Source organism: Tachysurus fulvidraco, chromosome 2 (assembly GCF_022655615.1).
Source record: "Tachysurus fulvidraco isolate hzauxx_2018 chromosome 2, HZAU_PFXX_2.0, whole genome shotgun sequence".
Classification (NCBI taxonomy): domain Eukaryota; kingdom Metazoa; phylum Chordata; class Actinopteri; order Siluriformes; family Bagridae; genus Tachysurus; species Tachysurus fulvidraco.
The window spans coordinates 7,147,014-7,167,445 of NC_062519.1; the positions used below are offsets into that span (position 1 = coordinate 7,147,014).

A 20,432-nucleotide genomic window follows, 5' to 3' on the forward strand; every position below is an offset into this window, starting at 1 on the left:
CTGAAGAATGCATTATATATCCTTAATATATTACTACAGAGACCTTTCTCTTTTGATAGTAACCAAAAGAAGTAACAAGCCTAAGACACTGTATTTCAGTCCCAAACCGGGAAAAAGAAGGGGAAGGAGAGAAAAAGAAAAAAATTAGAAAAATGAGAGAAAAGAGAGGGAAAGAAAGACACTAAAGGAAAGATGGAGTGTCATGTGTGATTTTTATGCACATTAATTAATTAATGAGTAAATGAATGAATGAATGATTGATTAATAAGTAAATGAATAAATAAATAATGAGTAAATTAATAAAATAAATGATGAATAAATAAATGATTAATAAGTAAATTAATAAATAAATAAATGAATGATTAATGAGTAAATTAATAAAATAAATGAATGAATAAATGATTAATGAGTAAATTAATAAAATAAATGAATGAATAAATAATTAATTCCAGTATATTGTAATCAGCCTAATCCCAAATAACTGTGAGATATTGAGAAGGGTGCTTGAATCTTTATACCTCATGTAGTGCCTCATGTAGGAAGTTAGAAGGCGTTTGGAAGCCGCTCGGTCACCAACATCCGGTGTTTCGGAGTAGATTACCCAGCATTCCGCGCTCTACTTCCTTCTCTTCTACCGTCTGTCTTTACTGAAGGCAGACCGACCGGTAAGTGGGAGAAGAAAATCTGTTTCCATCGTTTTGTTCTGATGCCGCTGTAAAGTTTTTAGTACACAGAGTCATCCTGCGATGCCTTAAGATTATGGACGTTAAAACATTTTGAGTGAAAATGTTACGTAGCTTTGGACATTTTAGATAAAACAGCGCTAGCAATCATGGCGACGGATGTCGAGCTGGCGCTTTGTTATGGTGGACTGTTATGTAGCAAAGAGCCTTACTAGATACATGTGGCTTTAAATAAGTGGCGAGACTTTAACTCTACATTTATTTATATACACTGAGCTTAAAAATATCTTAAAAGCGACAACAGAGCATGCTAACTATGCCATGCTAGCTAAGTCATGCAAGATTAGCCATGCTAGTTAAGCCATGCTAGCTAATTCAATGCTTTGCTATCTCTAAATTCATGCTAAACGGCTAATATCCAAACGTAGTTTGTTCTGTTTGGCTTTTCAGTTATAAATGGAGATATGACAAATAAAGGTCTAAGTAACGTATCATACAGCAAAGTCATTGTTCAATTAAAATGTTCTTTATAAAGATGGAGGCGTGTTTTATTTTCTGCACTTGACGTGTCCGCTTTAGTGCCAGATATCAGGCTTTACTAAGTAGGAACATGGATATAGAGTATTATTCAGTACTTCAATGACTTTTTTTTTTAAATCAGATTTCTTAAAGTAACGATTTTAAAGGCTTTGTTTTAAAATGAATTATCTAAACGCTTGTTTGTCTGTAGATACTGAGATTGTAATGAAATGTTTTTGTTGCAGCTATCATGGCCGCGCTCAGGCCCCTTACCAAGCCTAAAATAGTCAAGAAAAGAACTAAGAAGTTTATCAGGCATCAGTCAGATCGCTATGTAAAGATCAAGGTAAGATCTACTATATTTCCTGCAGCTTTAGGCTGTTCAAGTGGATGTAAATGATGGCTGTTATTGGCATGTTCGATGGGGAAAATGTGTGGATATCAGCTTGACTTTTGAGTATTTTTTAGTAGTTGTAAATGTAATGACGTTTATCACACGTTATATGGCATTTCACTTGACTTTCATTTGTATATAAATGTTGCCAAATGTGTGCTCATTAGTCTTCACTCCTGTTAATGGTTGCTGCTCAGATTTCCTTTTTATTTGTTGCTTGATACTCACTTCAAGCAGTTGCTCAATTGCCACCTGCTCTCAAACAAAATGAATACTCTGGTCACTGGGTGTGAATGATGCAAAAAGCATCACAGGGAAATTTACGGTATCAGTCTGAATAAGAAGCATATTGTAATCAGGATTGAGGGCATTTGAATATATGTGGCATTACAAAATAAGTTCTTATAGAATAAGTTTCCAACATGTTTTCTGAATTTAGTCGGGTGACCCATGTGCTTTTCGATTTCTTACTGTTGATTCAGTTTTTGGTAAACTATAAAATGTTTGAGCTAAATCCACAACAGTGATATTTGGTAACTTGAGTCAATATAATTTTTATATATTAAAATGTGGGTTTGTTTGTGTCCATTTTGTTTTTCTGTGATACAAATCCAGTACTGCTTATATTTATTTTTATTTATTTTGGGTGCCTAAACACACCATCTGTGATTTTGTGCATCAGATGTTTTGCCCAAAGGCTTGAGTTTTGAGACATTTCCGTTTCAAAAACATGTACATTTTAAAGGTTGACCAACTCTTTTTGTGGTGTGCAGAGCAACTGGAGGAAGCCACGAGGTATTGATAACCGGGTTCGCAGGCGGTTCAAAGGCCAGATGCTGATGCCAAACATCGGTTATGGTAGCAACAAGAAGACCAAGCACATGCTGCCAAATGGTTTCCGGAAATTCCTTGTGCACAATGTCAAAGAGCTTGAAGTCCTCCTGATGAGCAACAAGTAAGCTTTTATTGCTGCCACTCTTGCAGAGATTTGGTGTCATATCTTTCAGTATTGTCCTGCTGTAAAGTCAGAAGCTTCCAAGAAATGTTGATCTAACAGCCTAAACTTATTTTTCACAGCTATTTTATATTCAGCTCATATTTTTGTATACTGCAGCTGAAGCATATATGAGCAGTTACCACAGAAGAATTAACACATTTACTTTACTGAAGGTTTGCAGTTGGAAGTCTAATGGCAACTTTTGTGGTCATGTTTAGACTGCAACACTAATTTATATATGTACAGAACAATAAACTTTGTAAATGAGGTGATGGAATTAATGCTGTACCTGCTGTTTTGCTCAACTTTTTCACAGGATGTGTGAAGGTATAAATGGAAGAAACAGCTGAGTTACTGTGGAATTTGTAGTTGTGAAATGTAAATTTGAATGTAAAGTACATTAGGAGTTTTAAATTCTCAATTTCCTTGCAAATTTTCTATGCTACAGATTACATTAGATCACTTTAGCTACTATTGCCACTATGATCATGGTGCAAAACACATTCACATGACTTTCAAAAAATGTAACCTTTAATCAGATTTGCAATTCTTGACATCAGATTTACTGATTCATGTGACTAGTTTCCACAACTACAAATTCCACATGTGCTCACTTGTTTTGCTGTAATGACTCCATGAAGATGTGCAACGAAGAACTGAAACTGATCATGTTTGCTTTCTTCACACTCTGTGCTCCTGGCATCCTGATATGTTTAGTTTGAAATAGTCATTGTTCAGGATTAAAACCATTGTTTAAATGTCCTTCTCAAATTTCCACAAGTAAAAATATGGCTACGGTGTTCTGCAAATGTAATTTGATACCTACACATACCACTTCCTACAAAATTTGTACATTTTGACTGACTCTGGTCATTTATCTTTCTTTTATATAAATATCAGCCCAGCTTTCCTCTCCAGTTATACCTGCTGAATTCACCCATATTCTAGTCAGGTATTGAATGTGGAGAGAGAGAGTGCGCTGCAGAGGAGAGACCCATTCCATCTCAGGCTCTGCTCATAGCCTGCAGGTGGAAGATAATCTGCAACAGATCTCTCTAGCTTTCATCTTTACATTTGCTTGAAATGAAATACACAAGAACTCTTGATAAAAGGAGACATGCCAGGGAGAATAGAGGGTCCATAGTGACATACATCTACACAGTTGCATGTTGGCTTAATATATTTTATTTTTAACATTGTAGGAGCTACTGTGCAGAAATTGCCCACAACGTCTCCTCAAAAAACAGGAAGCTGATTGTGGAGCGAGCAGCTCAGCTAGCCATCAAGGTCACAAACCCGAATGCAAGACTTCGCAGCGAGGAGAACGAATAATCTGGCAATATGGTCTTTTCAATAAAGTTAATCATAAAACCAGCTATTGTTTCTTTTTGTTTTTTTCCCAATATAAGCATGTTAATGTCGTGTGACTACCCACTTGCTGTTGAGTTAAATTCATACTAAACATTCAGCTTTTGACATTATTTGGCAAGTTGTAGATTTCCTAGATTCGTTTAGATTTCAATGTGCTGCCATTGTAAATTAACACCTTTCCTAATTTGAGAATTCTACGTTAATGTCTAAATGATCAAAATTGCAATACTAAGCCATTGGCACACAGACCATTGTAATTTCTACAGTCATACAATTACAAGTACAACTGCACACCCAGCTGAAAGTTCTAACTTGTGTCCATTGGCTCGACACCTGATAAGGGGTCTTCCTGAACACTTTCAAAAATAGTGGCCATCTCTGCATTTGTTCTGATCTGTGTCACAAAGTCTGCCATCACTGGGCTTTTCTCCACATCTCTGATTGACAGAAGAGCTGCTACTGCACGCATTGCCGAGCGCCTCAGCTCTTCCTGTTTCTCAAATTCCTGCTTGACAGAACCAGCCTTTACCTGTACAATGAGGGTAAAATGTTTTATGTATATCTGTGATTCAACATAGCTGACATTGTGCCATTTCGCACCTACCTTTGTAGTACATGTGGCTCTGAGGGGCTCCACTAGACGGTCCAATGTTTGGACAACTGCAGACGGACAGAGAGTGGCAAGTCTGGCCAGCATGATGAAGGTTAACATCTGGAGAACATTAAAAATAAATTATAATACAAATGAAAAGTAATTAAGGTAGTGATTCTTTACATATCAAACTTTAGAAAACATTTGGGTAACATCCACAGTCTGAATTGTGATAGATAAGTAGATCTGTGCAGTCTGGCAGATATTACATTTTTACATTTGCATTCATTTTCTTATTCAGGTTAAAGTTACATAAAATCATGTGACCCAGATGTATGACAGAAAAACATGGTAGTTATTAGAAAAAATGCCTACATGTTGTGGGTTTTAGTGGATGTTTGATTTCCACAGCCCATGTCCGTTAGTCAAGTCAAGCTTTTATTTTCATTTCAACCATATATAGCTGTTGCAGTACACAGTGAAATGAGACGTTTCTTCAGGACCATTATGTTAAAGTAAAAATAACATTGTTGGTTTATTTTTTATTTCAGGTTTTTATTGTGTTTTAGCACTTGTGCCTAAAACATCTACCTATTAACTACCTGAGTAAGATTTAAAATTGCTTCTGTTGTAAGACATCCGTAAGAATCATTAGAAAAAGAAACTGAAAGATTGCAAATAACTGTATCAGCTTTATTGCCAGGCATGTTTTCACATGCGAGGAATTGTTTTTTTTCTGTCACAAAAACAAATTTCTCGCATGTGAAGCATGCCTGGCAATAAAGCTGATTCTATATTATGTAAGGAAAAAAACATGGAGCTAAAAAAGAAAATGATCAAGAGTGGGGTGATGTGATGAGTACAACTGGTACAACTTTCAGAGCTGCTATAAAACAGCTTTATAAAAGATAAAGTACAATCAGTTATTTTGCAAGGAAATCGATTGTGTTAAATGATTCAAACAAACAAATAATCAAATAATCTGAATGGCATGACATCATGTGATATGGTATCATCAGTATACTCACTCTGATGTCATAGTGGTCTTTTAAGCCTTCCTCAACATGCTTGAGGAACTCAAAGATATCCAGACATTCCAAGCAGTTGTCCAATAGAGTATACATGCATTCAAAGGCTGCTTTACGCACATCTAAACCATCATCCACTGTATGTTTAAAGGGACCCATCTCTACCTGAAATAATAAGCAAACATCAGCTATTTATTTATATGCATTATAAAAATAGTATCCTACATTAAGTTAATCAAAACCTCATGATATACAGTGGCTAAGGTGTTGTACTACTGATCGGAAGGTTATGAGTTCAAATCCCAGGTTCACCAGCTGCCACTGCTGTGCCCCTGAGCAAGACCCTTAACCCTCAATAGCTTAGTTGTATAAATTGAAATTAATTGTAAGTCACTCTGAATAAGGGTGTCTGTTAAAGGCCGAAAATGTACAGTAAATTATGAAAATACATTTATTTAGCTAATATTGCTCATTTTGTCATGCAGTATTCAAAGACATTTACGCTAACCTATTCCAGCTCATTTTTAAAAACATCACAATTTTAATATCTCTATTTTATTTGTGGTAGTTTTGCCACTGTATGCTACCTCTCGAATGAGCTCCTTCCTAATTTGGGTTTCCTTGTAGAGGTTTGGTAGAACTGTGGTTAGAAGACCACGTATCAAGCCAGGCTTGTTGTGAGCAGCTGAGTTGAACATCACCAATGCAACACGCCTTACATTAAGATCTGTATCTTGGATGGTTTTTAGGAAATCACCTTGTAGGAAAAATGTGACAAAGTTTTGCAATGCACTGAACAATTATATTCATTAACGTTCTAATAATATTTCTGTTGAAATATTTTTACCTATGCATTCTTTAAGAAGTGAGTCTACAGGCACAGGTTGATCTACAATAGTGAATTTCACAGCTGTCACAACAGTACTACGGGCAAGAGAGGAACCTGCAAAGAAATTGCCTTGAGTTATATTTTTCATTTGTCGCAGCTGAATATATTGTTCTCAGTTTCTCTCAGTGGTGCCCCTACTGAAGAGCTGCCCCAAGCAAAGACTCTTACAAAGACTTTTATTTCAATAGCTTAAGATGCCAAGGTTCCATACCTGTGGATAACTGCTTCTTAAGCCTGGGCAGAAGCTCAGATGGGTTGACCAGTGTGAGTTTGCCCAGACATTCTGCCACAACATTACGAGTACCTTCTTCTGGACACTCACAATTCTTGAAAAGCAGAGCCCAAATGCTCTCCACATGAGGCTTAAGACTCTCAACTGATAAAGCACTGATCACTTCTTTTAGTGAATGAAGAAGCAAGTACTGTCTCTTGGGCTGACTACCAATTTCTTTCAGTAAAAATGGTAGGTACTCATTTAGATTTCCCACACAGATGTTACCTAGTGCACATGATGCTGCAGACTTCACATCTTCACTGGGGGAACTGAAAGCATCCATTATGACAGTCTTCAACTCCTTTTGAGTACCCAGCTTCATGGAACGCCCAATTTCCCCAAGACATAGAAACGACAGGATTCTCACAGATTCTAAAGTCTTATGGTTCTTGACCTCCTGGGTGAGATTGGTAACTGTTCCGGGGGCTTCTTTGGGACATACAGAAGATAGCGCTGCCACGCACTTTGCTACTGAGTAATAGGACTGTCTGTGAACTGGCACAGAGTCAGCTAATTTTGCTTTATAGAAAGGACCAGTCAAAGCTTTAATGAGATCATTGTACCCCGCATTACTGGCTTTGGTTAAGACCAGGACTTGGAAGAAGTCAACAATGGAACCAAGAGCAACTCCTTGAAGCAGTGGAGAATGGACCAAATGAAATACTTCTGGCAAGATAGTGCCTCCAATTCTGGCTAGAGAATTTGGACAAACCTTTGCCATACACGTGACAAGCATGATTGCCACTTGGGAAACATGCATATCACTCTCCTGAATCAAAGCAGGCAATTCATTCAACACAGACTCTATCAAAGTTGTATTGAAACTGTCACTGTAATTACTGACAATGTTATTTAGGGCTGTTAGTGTATTTAGCTTAAGGGCACGCTGGTTCTTGCGTAAGAATGATCCAAGAATTGGAATTCCTTCTGTCAAGATTGATCTTATGTCAATCTTAAGTGGAGATGTTGCAATGATGGATAAAGCCTTTACTGCTGTGAGTCTGGTGATTTCATTCTTTAATCTTTCCAAAAAGATTTGTAGGGTGGGCTGCAGGTCACCTCCCAACTGGTCTCCCAAATGGCTGATAATGTGAGCCATGCAAGAAATGGCCCTCTCCTTCACTTCCTGGTCAATGTCTGCTGCTTTTAGCCTCTTTAGGGTACTGTTGAAGACATCTTTAATGTATGGCTTTGCATCAAAAGATGATGGATTATCCAGGGGATGCATCATCTTGACCATTTGCTGAGTCACTTGAAGGGCTTCAGATGTGATTTTGTAGAAAGGGTCTTCAACACAGAGAATTACTGGTGGCAGAAATAATTTGATGTGCGGGTGAAAGACCTCTGGGGTGTGGCTAGATAGAAGAACATTGAGAAAGGCGAGCGCATCGATCTTCATGTTGGAGGAGGCACACTTGTCTGCGAGAGAGTACACAATGCCTATGGAAAGAACAAATCAGAAAGGACTATAAAAGACTATAAAAATTAGCAAGACTTTGTACCACTTTAATAGTGGTATGGTTTACATTTCAGATAAACATTTATTACTTGAATCTTATGAAGCATATCTCAGTCTAAAATGTACAAGGCCCTTACCTGGAATGAGGGTAGGAATGTGCTCTCCTAATGATCCAGGAAGCACAAGAGCAATCTCTGTTAGTATACTGAAACTGCCTTGTCTGGATTTCATGCTTTTGTCCTTCAGTTGTTTGTGTAGGGCCTTAATTATTGTTGGGACCTGCAAAAGCAATGAATATCAGTTTTGAAAGTGTACTATTGTAAAACTACAGCATATCACCAAATCTTCAATATCTGAATATCCTTCATTACAACATTATCAGCCACGTTCTTACACATTTAGACTATTTCTACAGTGCAATCCATGTAATCCTATGTAATTAGACAATGACAGTTTTTGATTATCCCTATACACTGGATTTGAATTGAATCAGTAATTGAATTAATATTTACACTCTGTCTGTACCTGTTTCTTTAAACGGGTAACTGCAGGGTCTTCGTTAGCTCCAAGATCTAAAGCAGAACTGTGAGGGGGTTTGGTCTGCTGTAGTAAAGCCACAAAGGCCAAGAAAATGTCTGACTTGACATTCTCCTCTCGTTCCTTGAAACGTGACACCAGAACTGGGCACACATTTTCATAAATTTCCACCAACAAGTCTCTACGGTTGCTGATAATGGCCTCCAGACACTTCACAGATGAGCGCCTTACCTTCCAGCTCATGTCATCATCATCACTGTATTCCTCATCAGATTCTGGTAAAACATGTGGTTGTGGAGAAATGTTTTGCAATCTATTATGTGATTTATGTATGATTATGTATTTAAAAAAGAGGGTTAGGGTTATGCGTAGGTGGGGGATTACTGCCTTTTATATCCTCCTTTTAACAAGAACTCTGAATATTGTACATGCAAGATGGAACATGTTTGAAGCACAGACACATACACATGTACACACACGATTACACACCCATATATGTAATTCCTAGTTTAGGAATGTTAAAATATATAAAAAGTTCTTTCACCCTGCTCTTCATCTCCTCTATCCTCAATATCCATGGAGTCCTCCTGGTCATCTTCTGCCTCGTAGTTATAGTTTGGGTCATAGGTGACATACTCCAGGCACAACTTAATTACCACAGGAACGTGTGAGGACATTTCCTTTGGACATCTTCCAGGAACAAGAGAAAGTTTCCACATGGATTCTTTAATTGATTTGTGTGAAATCTTTGAAAAATCATGCCTTGACATGTCATAATTCTAAAGGATTACTTGCGAACAAAGGCTTCAAATGCCTGAAAGCAGTTCTCCCTCAATTCGTCATCTTCTACATTGCAGAACTTAACCATCATGGGAATAATCTTCTCCAGATGCTCCCCTGAGAAAGACATAGAGGATTTGATACGACTTATACAAAAGCATATATTGTTAAGGATTATTTAATGTAACATATGTAATGCAGTGTAAGTTGTATTTGAAAACCATGCAAAACTGAAAGCAATATGAGGTATTTGCTACAAGCATCTTCAGATTAGGCAATAAATTTTATGTCATCGATGTCGCATAAGAAAAACAAGAACTTTTTACCACATCCTACTCAAGCTCCTAATAATGCAGTACTCATTGATGATGCTGATAGCAAAGACTTATCTCACCAATTCTGTGCCCTCCATGCTGGCTGATGGCAGTGAGGCACTGGATGTATGTTCGTGTGTTTGATGCAGGTGTTCCTCGTGCCAGTTCACCCATGAGATGCTCGGTGAGCTGCATGAAGATCGCAGGGCTACTACTAGGCACCAGTTGTCCAAGTGCCATAATGGCACGTTTCCTCACTGCCATGCGAGGACTAGTCAGATGTGGAAGAAGACTGGTCAGAATTGACTGGTGGAAACTGACTAGAGTGCTGCTTAGCCTACAGAGGTGAAAACATTATGATAGATAATGTCATTAGAAATAATGAATACAATCTTCAATTCAGGTCAAAATTAATTATTTGAACAAGTGTGTTTTTGTTAGACTGTATGAGTATGCAGTGTATTCATTTGTGTGAATGTACAAGGAGGCCCAATAGTACACTGTGTGTACTGACACGTATGAGCATATTGCACATGTTCATTTGCTGATTCCATTATCTGTTTGTTAATTGTACATATTGTACAAACATTGTACCGGCTATATATATATGAGCATACTGCACATTTCACCTGTTGATTTCATTATGTTTGTTAATTGTACATATTGTACACACATATTGCACTAACTATATGTATGAGCAAATTGTACATTTTCACGTCAACTCATTATCTATATCTTTTTCTGTATATCTGTACAACTGTTCTGCAATTTCTGGAGCTTGCTCCTAAGAATTTCACTCACCAATGCACATGTGCTGTGGTGATGTGGCAATAAAAGAGACATGACTTGACTTGACTTGACTTGAAAGAGTAAGGTATGAAAGTCAAACAATTAACAGACGAAAACATCCATCCTTTAGGATTTAATGCTTAGGTTATTATTATATTCATATACAGATCACACCTTCCAATATCAAAATTATATTAGGCAAACCTACAAGTAACAAGTAACCCTTTCAGTCACTGCTTATTTCTTTATTTAACTTATTTGTTTATTCTTCCTTAAGTCTTATGTTTCATACAGTTAACTTTTTCATACTGATGCACAAGATATTATCAGAAACAAAGCGTAAATCCAGTGTATACTATGCAGCTTGTGTGTGTTTGAGAAGTTTATTTTAAAAAAGTAGACTGGATGCATGTGCAGTTGAGAACACCTGAGTGTGATCAGAGGTCTGGTGAATAAACAAAGAAGTAAACATGCACATTGGGAAGTGGAGTTCAGTGCAGCCATGTTTGTAGACCACCATGCATGTTGGGAACTGTAGTTTGTGAAATGCTTTAGAACGTGAATTCTTTTCTGTTTCTTTCTGAGTGATTCTATAGAAATGTAATCAAAGGATTTATTTCCTGCAAAATACTTTAAAAATCTAACAACTGCTTAATTCATCATTATTCACACTATATAACACGGTTTATTAGGTATATTAATCTAGTACAATTTGCAAGTGTTTATTGTTTAGAAAATACCAGAAAATGCTGGATCTGCTGAATACACCTCAGATGGAAATACAGTGCATATACAGTATGAATCCAGATGACATGGTTGAGAATGTAATCCCAAATTAATGATAGACACCAACCTTCCTAGCATATCAGAAAGGATGTCCAGGGCTTCTAGTTGCACAGACACATCATCATGTTTTCCCATGGCACCAATCAACTGAGCTGTGATCTTTTTACACACATTAGCTGTCAGACACAAACCTGAAAAAGGTGGAGATCAGGTACAAAAATGATTAACAAACAGGATGTATTTGATGTTGCCTATGTTAGCCTTATTAACCAAGCAGGGAAATACAATCATTTGGAAATGTTATTGAATTTACAGTGAATTTGTAACACATATATAACAGAATATGATTGCCACCATTTACATTTATTTACAAATGAGACAAGATAATGTACAGATAAGCAGATATATGTTAGAAGCCTTAATGCTCAAGCACCTTCAGTGGCAGTTTACTGGTACAGGGATTTAAACATACAACTCTCTTGTCATTATGACAAAGCTGACAATGAATGTTTCACCTGCAGTTGGTGAGGGCAGCTCAGCGATAACTGTCTTTAGTCCCATGCTGGAGATGTCACGTAGTTGTTCTTTGTCAGACACCATGTTGGAGCACAATGTGTCCACCATCATCTCCACTTGATATTCCTTCACTTTGCCCACAAGAGGACCAAGACTGCATAGATCAGAAATACTTCATATTCAAAAGCATTTGAACTAAATAGCTTCCATAATACTTCATGGAAAGCAATGAATTATAAAGACTGTATACAGTATAGTCAGTGAAACAAGCAAATATTTTGGCTACCATTTGACAGCCAGGTTCTGAACTTCCCCATTTTTGTCCTCTAGCAGCTTCAGGAGCATAATCACCACTTTTCTTTCGCTATCCTCATCCAGTTTTATGGAATCTTTTTGCAGCTCCATCATTAGATCATTGGTTGCCATAAACCTAAACAAAGTCAGTCTAGTCAATAAATTGACTGGTTTGCATAGCTTTTTAATGAGCTGCTTGTGACAAAACATCAAATTCACAAACATTCTCTTACTACAAATGACATCTATCAGGTCATACTTGCTATACAAATTACAAAACTACCTAAACAGTTGTTTTCTAAAATAGCGAAAAGAGTTAATAATAGACACTTTTTTATCATCCCTGCACTATCTCATTCAGAAATTTGGGAGGCTCAGACCAGTTGGCCAGAATGATACCAAATTGAAAAACATGGGTTACCGAGAATGAATGAATGATTCTAGTTGCAAAATTCAATTTTTTAGATCCTTATATTAAATAATTTATAAGCTGTGATTTATTTGCACACACACTGTTTGTAATCATGAAAATCTGACACATGCTGGACTTGTGTCTGTTTACCTAAAGTCTGATTTTAGTATGAAAAGGAAACACATTATATTTGAGAAATTTGAGGACAATCTGTTAACGTCCTGTTTTTATATCCAGGTATTATTAAACTATACATTTTCTCTTACCTAAAGTCTTTGTCAGTGGATGTCATTTTTTCCAACAGGTTGGAAATGTGGTAGGTAATATTCGACATTTCAGCTGTTCTTTTTATTTTTCTTTAGATAAACACGACCATATGTTCTTGTTCATGGGTCTGTATCTAATGGAGGACACTGAGAAACCTGATGCTTGTGCATAGTTATAAATAGATTGTTAAATCAAAGGGTGCGTTCAAAACCACAAACTATACAGCCTACTCCTTACTCCTTACATGTCTTATGTTTAATATTTAGTTTTAGTGCATGAGCAAGCAATATGGGACTTTATTGTTCTCAGCCTTATCTTAATGTTGTACATTTGGAGGTAATATGGCCCACAATTGTGACACATTTAATCAGAATCAGCTTTATTGTTCATATATATTCCTTTATGGGATTATATAGTGATCCTATAGTGCACATGTACAGTACACACGTACACAAGACAGCGCAACAAACATAGTGAGATGCAACAGGACAGTTTACAGTGTAAACATTACACAATCTAATGACCACTTATACACAACACCCACACACTATACATACGACATTCTTAAAAAACAGTTATTGGTTTTTGCTGCAAATGGGTACTGTTATTGCACTAAAATCGGCGTCGTGTAAACGTAATAAACAACGAATAGTTTGGAGAATGTTTGCGTCATCTTGTGGCAAGTGATAGAATTGTAGAAAAGCGGAACTAATATGTGGAACTGTTTTCCTGTCTTCTTGTCCCACCCGGTGCCTTTTTGTAGCAGTCGGTTGCCACGTCGAAAACAAGCAGTAGTTTATTGGATGTCTTTAGCACTGGCTGTTTTTTTAAAACTTGCTAAACAATCCTTGGTATATAGACATGGTGAGTGAAACACCACTAGCTACTATGTGTTTGGTATTTGCTTGGATTAGGCTTACTTCGGGAAGTTTTATTTACAGTGCTTTATTATGTGCTAACAGCTAGCTAGCTACGGTTAGCATGTAGCAACCGGCTTCCTTACACATCTAACCGTTACTTACTAGCATTGGTGGATAAGCCAAAAATATGTACATATAATTACAAGTAAAACTATTTAAAACTAACAGTCATATAAAGCTAGTTCTGGAAATTGGTATATTGTTATTGTCGTGGTGAAGTTTACTGTTTATAATATTAGCTAGCCAGTCAGCTAGCTTTCTTTATTATTGTCTATAACAGCAGCTTTGAGAGAAAGTATTTCTAGCTACAAGACAAATCACATTTCTATAGTAAAAAAAAATGGCATTACTATTTCTATAATAAAAATAAAATGTCATTTGGTAAAGTATGTATATAGTAAGTATTTTTCTTTGAGGCAGTGCTAAATTTAGCATTGATGGAAAGAGTCCAAAATCTGAGATTTATATCGTTTAAGAAGTAAAGCATTGAGTAATAACTGAAACTTGTTTCACAGATGCTCCAACAATAAATGGAACTGTTAATAAATGGACTTCCAATAAATGGAAAAAGTTCAAATGTGTGATATATAAGAGGAATAAAACTTTTGGGATTGTGCAGTAATTGCGATAACAGCATACTTTATTTACATTGTGTTTTTTTTTCTTTACTTGTTGGGTTTCCTTTTTTAGGATTTATCTTTTATGAAGGTTAGGCAACCATTTCAGTTCTACATTCTTTTCTTTTTTGAATTATGTGTCTATATTACAGGTTTCCATCATGAACACCGTGGATACCTCCCATGAGGATATGATTGTACGTATGTTTGCTGACTAATGCAATTTAATTTTGAGTAGCCTGGATTTTTGGGTTTGGTACTTTCAGATTCGGACAATGCAATCATCTCTCTCTCTCTCTCTCTCTATCTCTCTCTCTCTCTATCTATCTATCTATCTATCTATCTATCTATCTATCTATCTATCTATCTATCTATCTCTCTGCTTTAAAGCATGATGCTCAGATGGACTACTATGGCACAAGATTGGCGACCTGCTCCTCTGATCGATCTGTGAAGATCTTTGATGTTAAGAACGGCGGCCAGATTCTTGTGGCAGACCTGAGGGGGTAGGGCAAGTCTTACAGCTTTTCTTAAATACGCAACATGTATCGTGTCAACTGTTTCCTCAAACTTATCTCGATCGGTGCTGCACAGCTCTGCCTTTTCTTCTTTTAGCTTTGTTTTATCAGATGTGTAGTAGTCCGTACAGTAAGAAGAAGACATGTCAGTATTTATCTTTGGTAATGAGGAGGCTGGTTGCATTTGCTTTAGCCTTTAATAACAAGCTGCTTGTCTGACTGGACTGTATTGATTACATATAAACCTCCATTGGTTGTTGGAAAAAAGTAAGCTGTGAAAATGCCTTATATATTAATATTTGCATGAGCTTGCAGACACCAACAATTGCAATTGCCCAAGATATTTGCTGTGGCATCTCTGGGGTTTGAACTAAGGGTTAGGGTTAATTCAAAACATATAGCAAGAATTACATATGTATGCCTGCACTCAGTAAAACATTTTTTTCCTCAACACATGCAGACACGAAGGTCCGGTGTGGCAAGTGGCCTGGGCACATCCCACCTACGGCAACATTCTGGCCTCGTGCTCCTATGACAGAAAAGTGATCATTTGGAAAGAAGAAAATGGGACATGGGATAAGATGTACAAGTACACGGGCCACAACTCCTCGGGTATGTTACATTGCTTTAACTCATAAAATTAGATTCATTTCATATTATATTCAGTGGCTATTATACTAATGGATTGGTACATTATGTTTAAATGAATTTTCCATCTTGAAGTGAACTCTATTTGCTGGGGACCCTATGACTTCGGTTTAATCCTGGCCTGCGGAAGCTCAGACGGTGCCATCTCGATTCTGACCTTCACTGGCGATGGGCAGTGGGACATCAAGAAGATCAACAATGCACACACTGTAAGTGCAGTTTAGAAGACCTATTTCTTCACCTGGCCCATATGAATACAAAGCAGCGTTCTGTGTTTCATTAGCATCAAATAATCATTCTGTATATAGATATGGATGTTATGTACAGAAGGAGGGTTTACTATATTTTTGTTTTTTTTCTGCCAGATTGGCTGCAATGCAGTAAGCTGGGCTCCAGCTGTTGTTCCGGGCAGCCTCATAGACCAGCCTACAGGACAAAAACCCAACTATGTGAAGAGATTTGTCTCTGGAGGCTGTGACAACTTGGTCAAGCTTTGGAAGTAAGTAATAGGCTTGTTGTTGGTGGTGCAAAGCTGACATGAGCCTAGTTATAACAGATGTTTGCTAGCTGTAGGACTGCATCATATGCATAACATAGAACACATGCTATTTATAAAGGCGGTAGTTAACAGTTCATGACAACTTTGGAAATGATGCTGTTTTTGCCCACTGTTGCACTACCAGTTATTTTCACTTTCCTATATTTTTAATTTCACAGAGAGGAAGATGGGCAGTGGAAGGAGGACCAGAAGCTGGAGGCCCACAGTGATTGGGTGAGAGATGTAGGTTGGGCTCCATCTATCGGTCTACCTACCAGCACAATTGCCAGCTGCTCACAGGTAATTCCTTCATTTTTTTACAATAGAAATAGAAAAGTTAATAATATAGTTCTCAGGGCCTTTTACACCTGGTCACTTCATGTGTTTTCTCTGATCCGATAGCTATCTGTTCCATTTACATCAGGACACAAATGCGTCTTGGCGAATCGGATATCAATCCGATTTTTCTGCTCCTTCCCAAAATGCAAATATATTTTACCTCATTTCTGGGGTGATTAAAATGGAACACACTTTGGTGTATATACTTAAATATACTTTTGTTTTTATAAGTTTTACAAACCTTTTGTTGGACACTTTCATCGCTCCAAAGAGCAATAAGTGTCTCCGTGTCGTCCATGTTATTTGTTTCTGGTGCAACGAGTCACTTGCGAGTGACGAACTTCCGTTTGGGAGGGGTATAGCGCTGACGTATGTGGCTTGAACAACCACATTCATTTACACCTGTCCAGTTTCATGTGAAATGCGTCCCAGACCACCTCCTGAAGTGGTTTGAACCATCGGATTTATCTGTCTTGAAAACGTTTCGGAGGGCATTTACACCTGGTCTTTTTAGTTTTGGTTTTCATTGAACCTGGTCAATGATCACTGTAGTGGTCCTCCAAATATATTACAAATAAGAAATCTGTCCTTGTTCTTATCTATTATCTTCATATTTCCAAAAATTTCGAAGGCAAACAGATTAATGAGCTTATGACCGTTATTTAAGGACTGGGATATCTTGCACATTAAAGGAATGACTATAGGATTAGGGATCAACCCTAAAGCCAAAGCCCTGTCTATATCAGAGTACTGATAAAAACATGCAGTTGTTGATTATAAGATTTATTTAGCAAAATGTTCAAGAGCCCCTTATTCTCTCTGCAGGATGGTCGTGTGTTCATCTGGACATGTGACGATCCTTCTGGAAACACCTGGACTGCCAAACTCCTGCACAAATTCAACGATGTTGTCTGGCATGTCAGCTGGTCCATCACAGGCAACATCCTGGCCGTGTCTGGTGGAGACAACAAGGTACACGTGTCTGTAATATAATAAGGATCAGTAGTGTTGCTAGGTATTATTCAATGCAACAATTAGATCCAGACTTAGCAGTGCTGCTTTAAATCTTTGGGTACAGTCTAATATGTAATTGCATTCCTGCATCCTGAAAGGGCCACTAAACACTGCTGTAGGATTCCAGATTGCAAATGAATATGTTCTGCAGCGTTTGCAAACCTTTATCCTTATGTTTGTCTAATGGTAGTTTTACATGAGTCTTTCATGTGATGAGCTTCTACCTAAACCATGATTACATGTGGCCTCCTCAGAAAAATGCCAGTAGATAATAATATAAATAAGCAATAAAATGAGATACTGTGTGTACTGACATCCTCCTCATGTTTAAAACCCCATGTAAACCTGGCTGTTCAAAGTGTTGTACAGTTGCAAGAATCAGTGTCAGTAAATGCTGATACATTCTCACGTGTCAACAGTTTCCTAATTTTGGTGAACAGATGTCTCCTCTTTCCAGTCGAGGCCAGGAGTGATGTGCTATGTATATTTATAGATTCTATATGAGGGTAAACTTGTAGGGATTTTCTAAGGCCTTTTATGTATTTTCATCTGCATTTAATCTCCTCTCCCATATACAATATCTTCTTTTTAACTGTTATGTAAGGTGTCTACAGTTTCAGTAAGTTTTCTCCCACAGGAAAGTCTTCAGGACATATGACTTTGTGCTTTCTGGTTTCTCACTAGCATGATTTGTTTTTTTGTTGTTGTTTTTGTTGTTGTTTATTAACATGTAAGACATAGAGGCTGGTGTGGCAATGAGATAATGTAAGTAATAACAGGACTTTTTTCAGTCATTCCAGAACATTAAATATAACTATAGAAGGATAACAGGTACAAGTTGGCTCTCATTGCTGGATATGCTATTACAAGCAATTAATCAACTTACCAGTAACTCTGCTTTATATAGGTCTCAGTCACACCACTCCACTGTTCATGAACTTTTTACTAACACAATCCGATCATGTTTTATTTCTTGTTTGTTTTGTAGTACAAAGCAGGACATAAGGTAATTTATATGGTCAAGAGCTGGGTTACAGTATTGCTAGACTGTGTAAAAATAAATAAATAACTCATACCTTAAGGTTCAGGGGTTAAAGACTACATGATTTTATTTAGATATAAGATGCTGAATAACTCTGATCTTTCAATGAGAGGTCCTCGCTAATAAGTTCTGTTCAATTTGGTGCACATAAGGTGAGCTGATTTGAGAAAAAAAAATCAACTAATTTAAAAATGCAAAACATGAGCTAGCTAGTGGAAAAATTTAAGTTTGTAAAGTTTGCAATAATAATTATTATTAGTATTTATTAATTTGAATATTTGTTTGCTTATTTACATGTTCATAAGGTTTCAAATAAAACAATATTTTAATAATAATAATAATAATTGCAATCATTTTTGTTAATGTATTTAGAAAACAAATGACAAATGTCTTTAGTAATTATGCATTTGAAAATTTAAGAAAAATAAGCAAAAGTATAGTATAAAATACAAAAAAATTTAACTTTTAAATAACTACAGTGTTTGGGGGGGGAGATGCTCTACTTATTTTGGGATCTCCTTGGCTAGCTTGGCTAAACAAAGTATTATATGATTTAATTAAGGTAGATTATATCTGGTTTAAAAATGTTCAGGTTACAGTGAGGAAATTAAAGGTGTGATCTATTCTGAGATGAATCTGGATTATGATTTATCTATTTTGAGCTTGCGGTAGGTTACAGATGCAATTCTTCAGTCGGCCACGCGATGGCAGAAAAGTTATCTAGTGTAATAGACAAACGCGTGTTATGACAGTCAGTAACTGAGAGAAACCTTGTTGAACTTAAGAAAGAAATGAATGCTCAAATGTTTATTTTATCTTTTTAAATACTTTTTATTTTATCTCATAGCCAGCTTCTGTTTTGCACTAAATATACTAGTGTTAATTGTCCTGGATGTAAATTCACATGGCCCCAATTCCTGCAGAGCAACAGATGTTAGCAACACCGCTGCCTAATCATGGCACTAAGTGCACTCAACCCATGCATTATGACGCACAGCACTCACATGTTATGAAGTCTGAGATGTATGTATACAGTGTAATGCGCATCTCTGGATAAAAGTATCATTAAGAATTTAGGATGCATAAGATTTCACACCACAGTTTTCTGTGTGATTCTATCTTATTGTACATATATGAATGTTATATATATACATACAAGTTCTTAAAAATAGTTATTTAAAACCAGAACACATTATTTGGACTGTTATAAGGTGCCATTATAAGTTGCCCTTTATGCTCATGTTGTTCCTCATCTTGTTTTCCCAGGTGACCCTGTGGAAGGAGTCTGTGGGCGGACAGTGGGCTTGCATTAGCGACGTGAATAAAGGCCAAGGGGCCGTGAACTCCATTACAGACGGCCAGCAGAACGAGCAGTGAGCAGGAACCTCGTGGAGATGACTGCACGCAGACATACAAGCTCATTAAGCCTCAGAGACTTTCTTAAACCAATCACCTGTCATTCCCCTGAACAACCAGTACATCCAGATGGCCAAAACAATCTGAATCACTTTTCAATGAAGTCCTGGAAAAGTTAGTCAGAAGTTCTATGTTCATTTTCATTGATTGCTTGCAGCGGCGTTTGAAATGCAAGATTTTCTGATATGTCCTTTGAAAACAGATTTAATAAGTTGTGTGATTAATGATCTGAAGGTTCAAAGCCCAGATTTTGTATTTAATATCTTAATTGAAATTGCTAATGACATTTTGTTTAAATTTGTTCAAAGTGCCACTGGAATAATAAATAAACTTTTATAATTAATTATTTACTTATTTTGGATTTTTTCAGTGAAATAGCTTGTAAAATATTTTAAGGTATCAAAGCATAAAATAAATAATGAAAAATTAAATCAGCCTATTTACATTTTTAAATTTTATCTCGTCTTACACTGTCAAGT

General features: G+C 36.8%; 3 protein-coding genes across 3 annotated transcripts; 2 read left to right on the forward strand and 1 right to left on the reverse strand.

Moving 5' to 3' along the window:
• The first annotated feature begins 528 nt into the window (after nt 1–528).
• Nucleotides 529–3,967, forward strand: rpl32 (ribosomal protein L32). The gene is made up of 4 exons (XM_027167819.2): nt 529–665; nt 1,448–1,548; nt 2,370–2,551; nt 3,796–3,967. The coding sequence occupies exons 2-4, from the start codon at nt 1,453–1,455 to the stop codon at nt 3,923–3,925; spliced, it is 408 nt and encodes a 135-aa protein (XP_027023620.1). The 5' UTR covers nt 529–665; nt 1,448–1,452; the 3' UTR covers nt 3,926–3,967.
• cand2 (cullin-associated and neddylation-dissociated 2 (putative)) lies at nt 3,763–13,035 on the reverse strand. Its single transcript, XM_027167818.2, has 15 exons — nt 12,901–13,035; nt 12,215–12,358; nt 11,928–12,082; nt 11,480–11,603; nt 9,918–10,174; nt 9,535–9,640; nt 9,288–9,433; nt 8,732–9,018; nt 8,344–8,485; nt 6,685–8,187; nt 6,432–6,527; nt 6,172–6,341; nt 5,585–5,749; nt 4,569–4,676; nt 3,763–4,493 (listed from the first exon to the last, which is right to left on the reverse strand). The coding sequence occupies exons 1-15, from the start codon at nt 12,966–12,968 to the stop codon at nt 4,272–4,274; spliced, it is 3,693 nt and encodes a 1,230-aa protein (XP_027023619.2). The 5' UTR covers nt 12,969–13,035; the 3' UTR covers nt 3,763–4,271.
• Nucleotides 13,036–13,624: 589 nt separating this feature from the next.
• Nucleotides 13,625–20,296, forward strand: sec13 (SEC13 homolog, nuclear pore and COPII coat complex component). The gene is made up of 9 exons (XM_027167868.2): nt 13,625–13,765; nt 14,591–14,635; nt 14,829–14,944; nt 15,417–15,568; nt 15,680–15,813; nt 15,970–16,103; nt 16,322–16,442; nt 17,307–17,453; nt 19,804–20,296. Exons 1-9 carry the CDS (start codon nt 13,763–13,765, stop codon nt 19,912–19,914), a joined length of 963 nt encoding a protein of 320 aa, XP_027023669.1. The 5' UTR covers nt 13,625–13,762; the 3' UTR covers nt 19,915–20,296.
• The last annotated feature ends 136 nt before the right edge of the window (nt 20,297–20,432 follow it).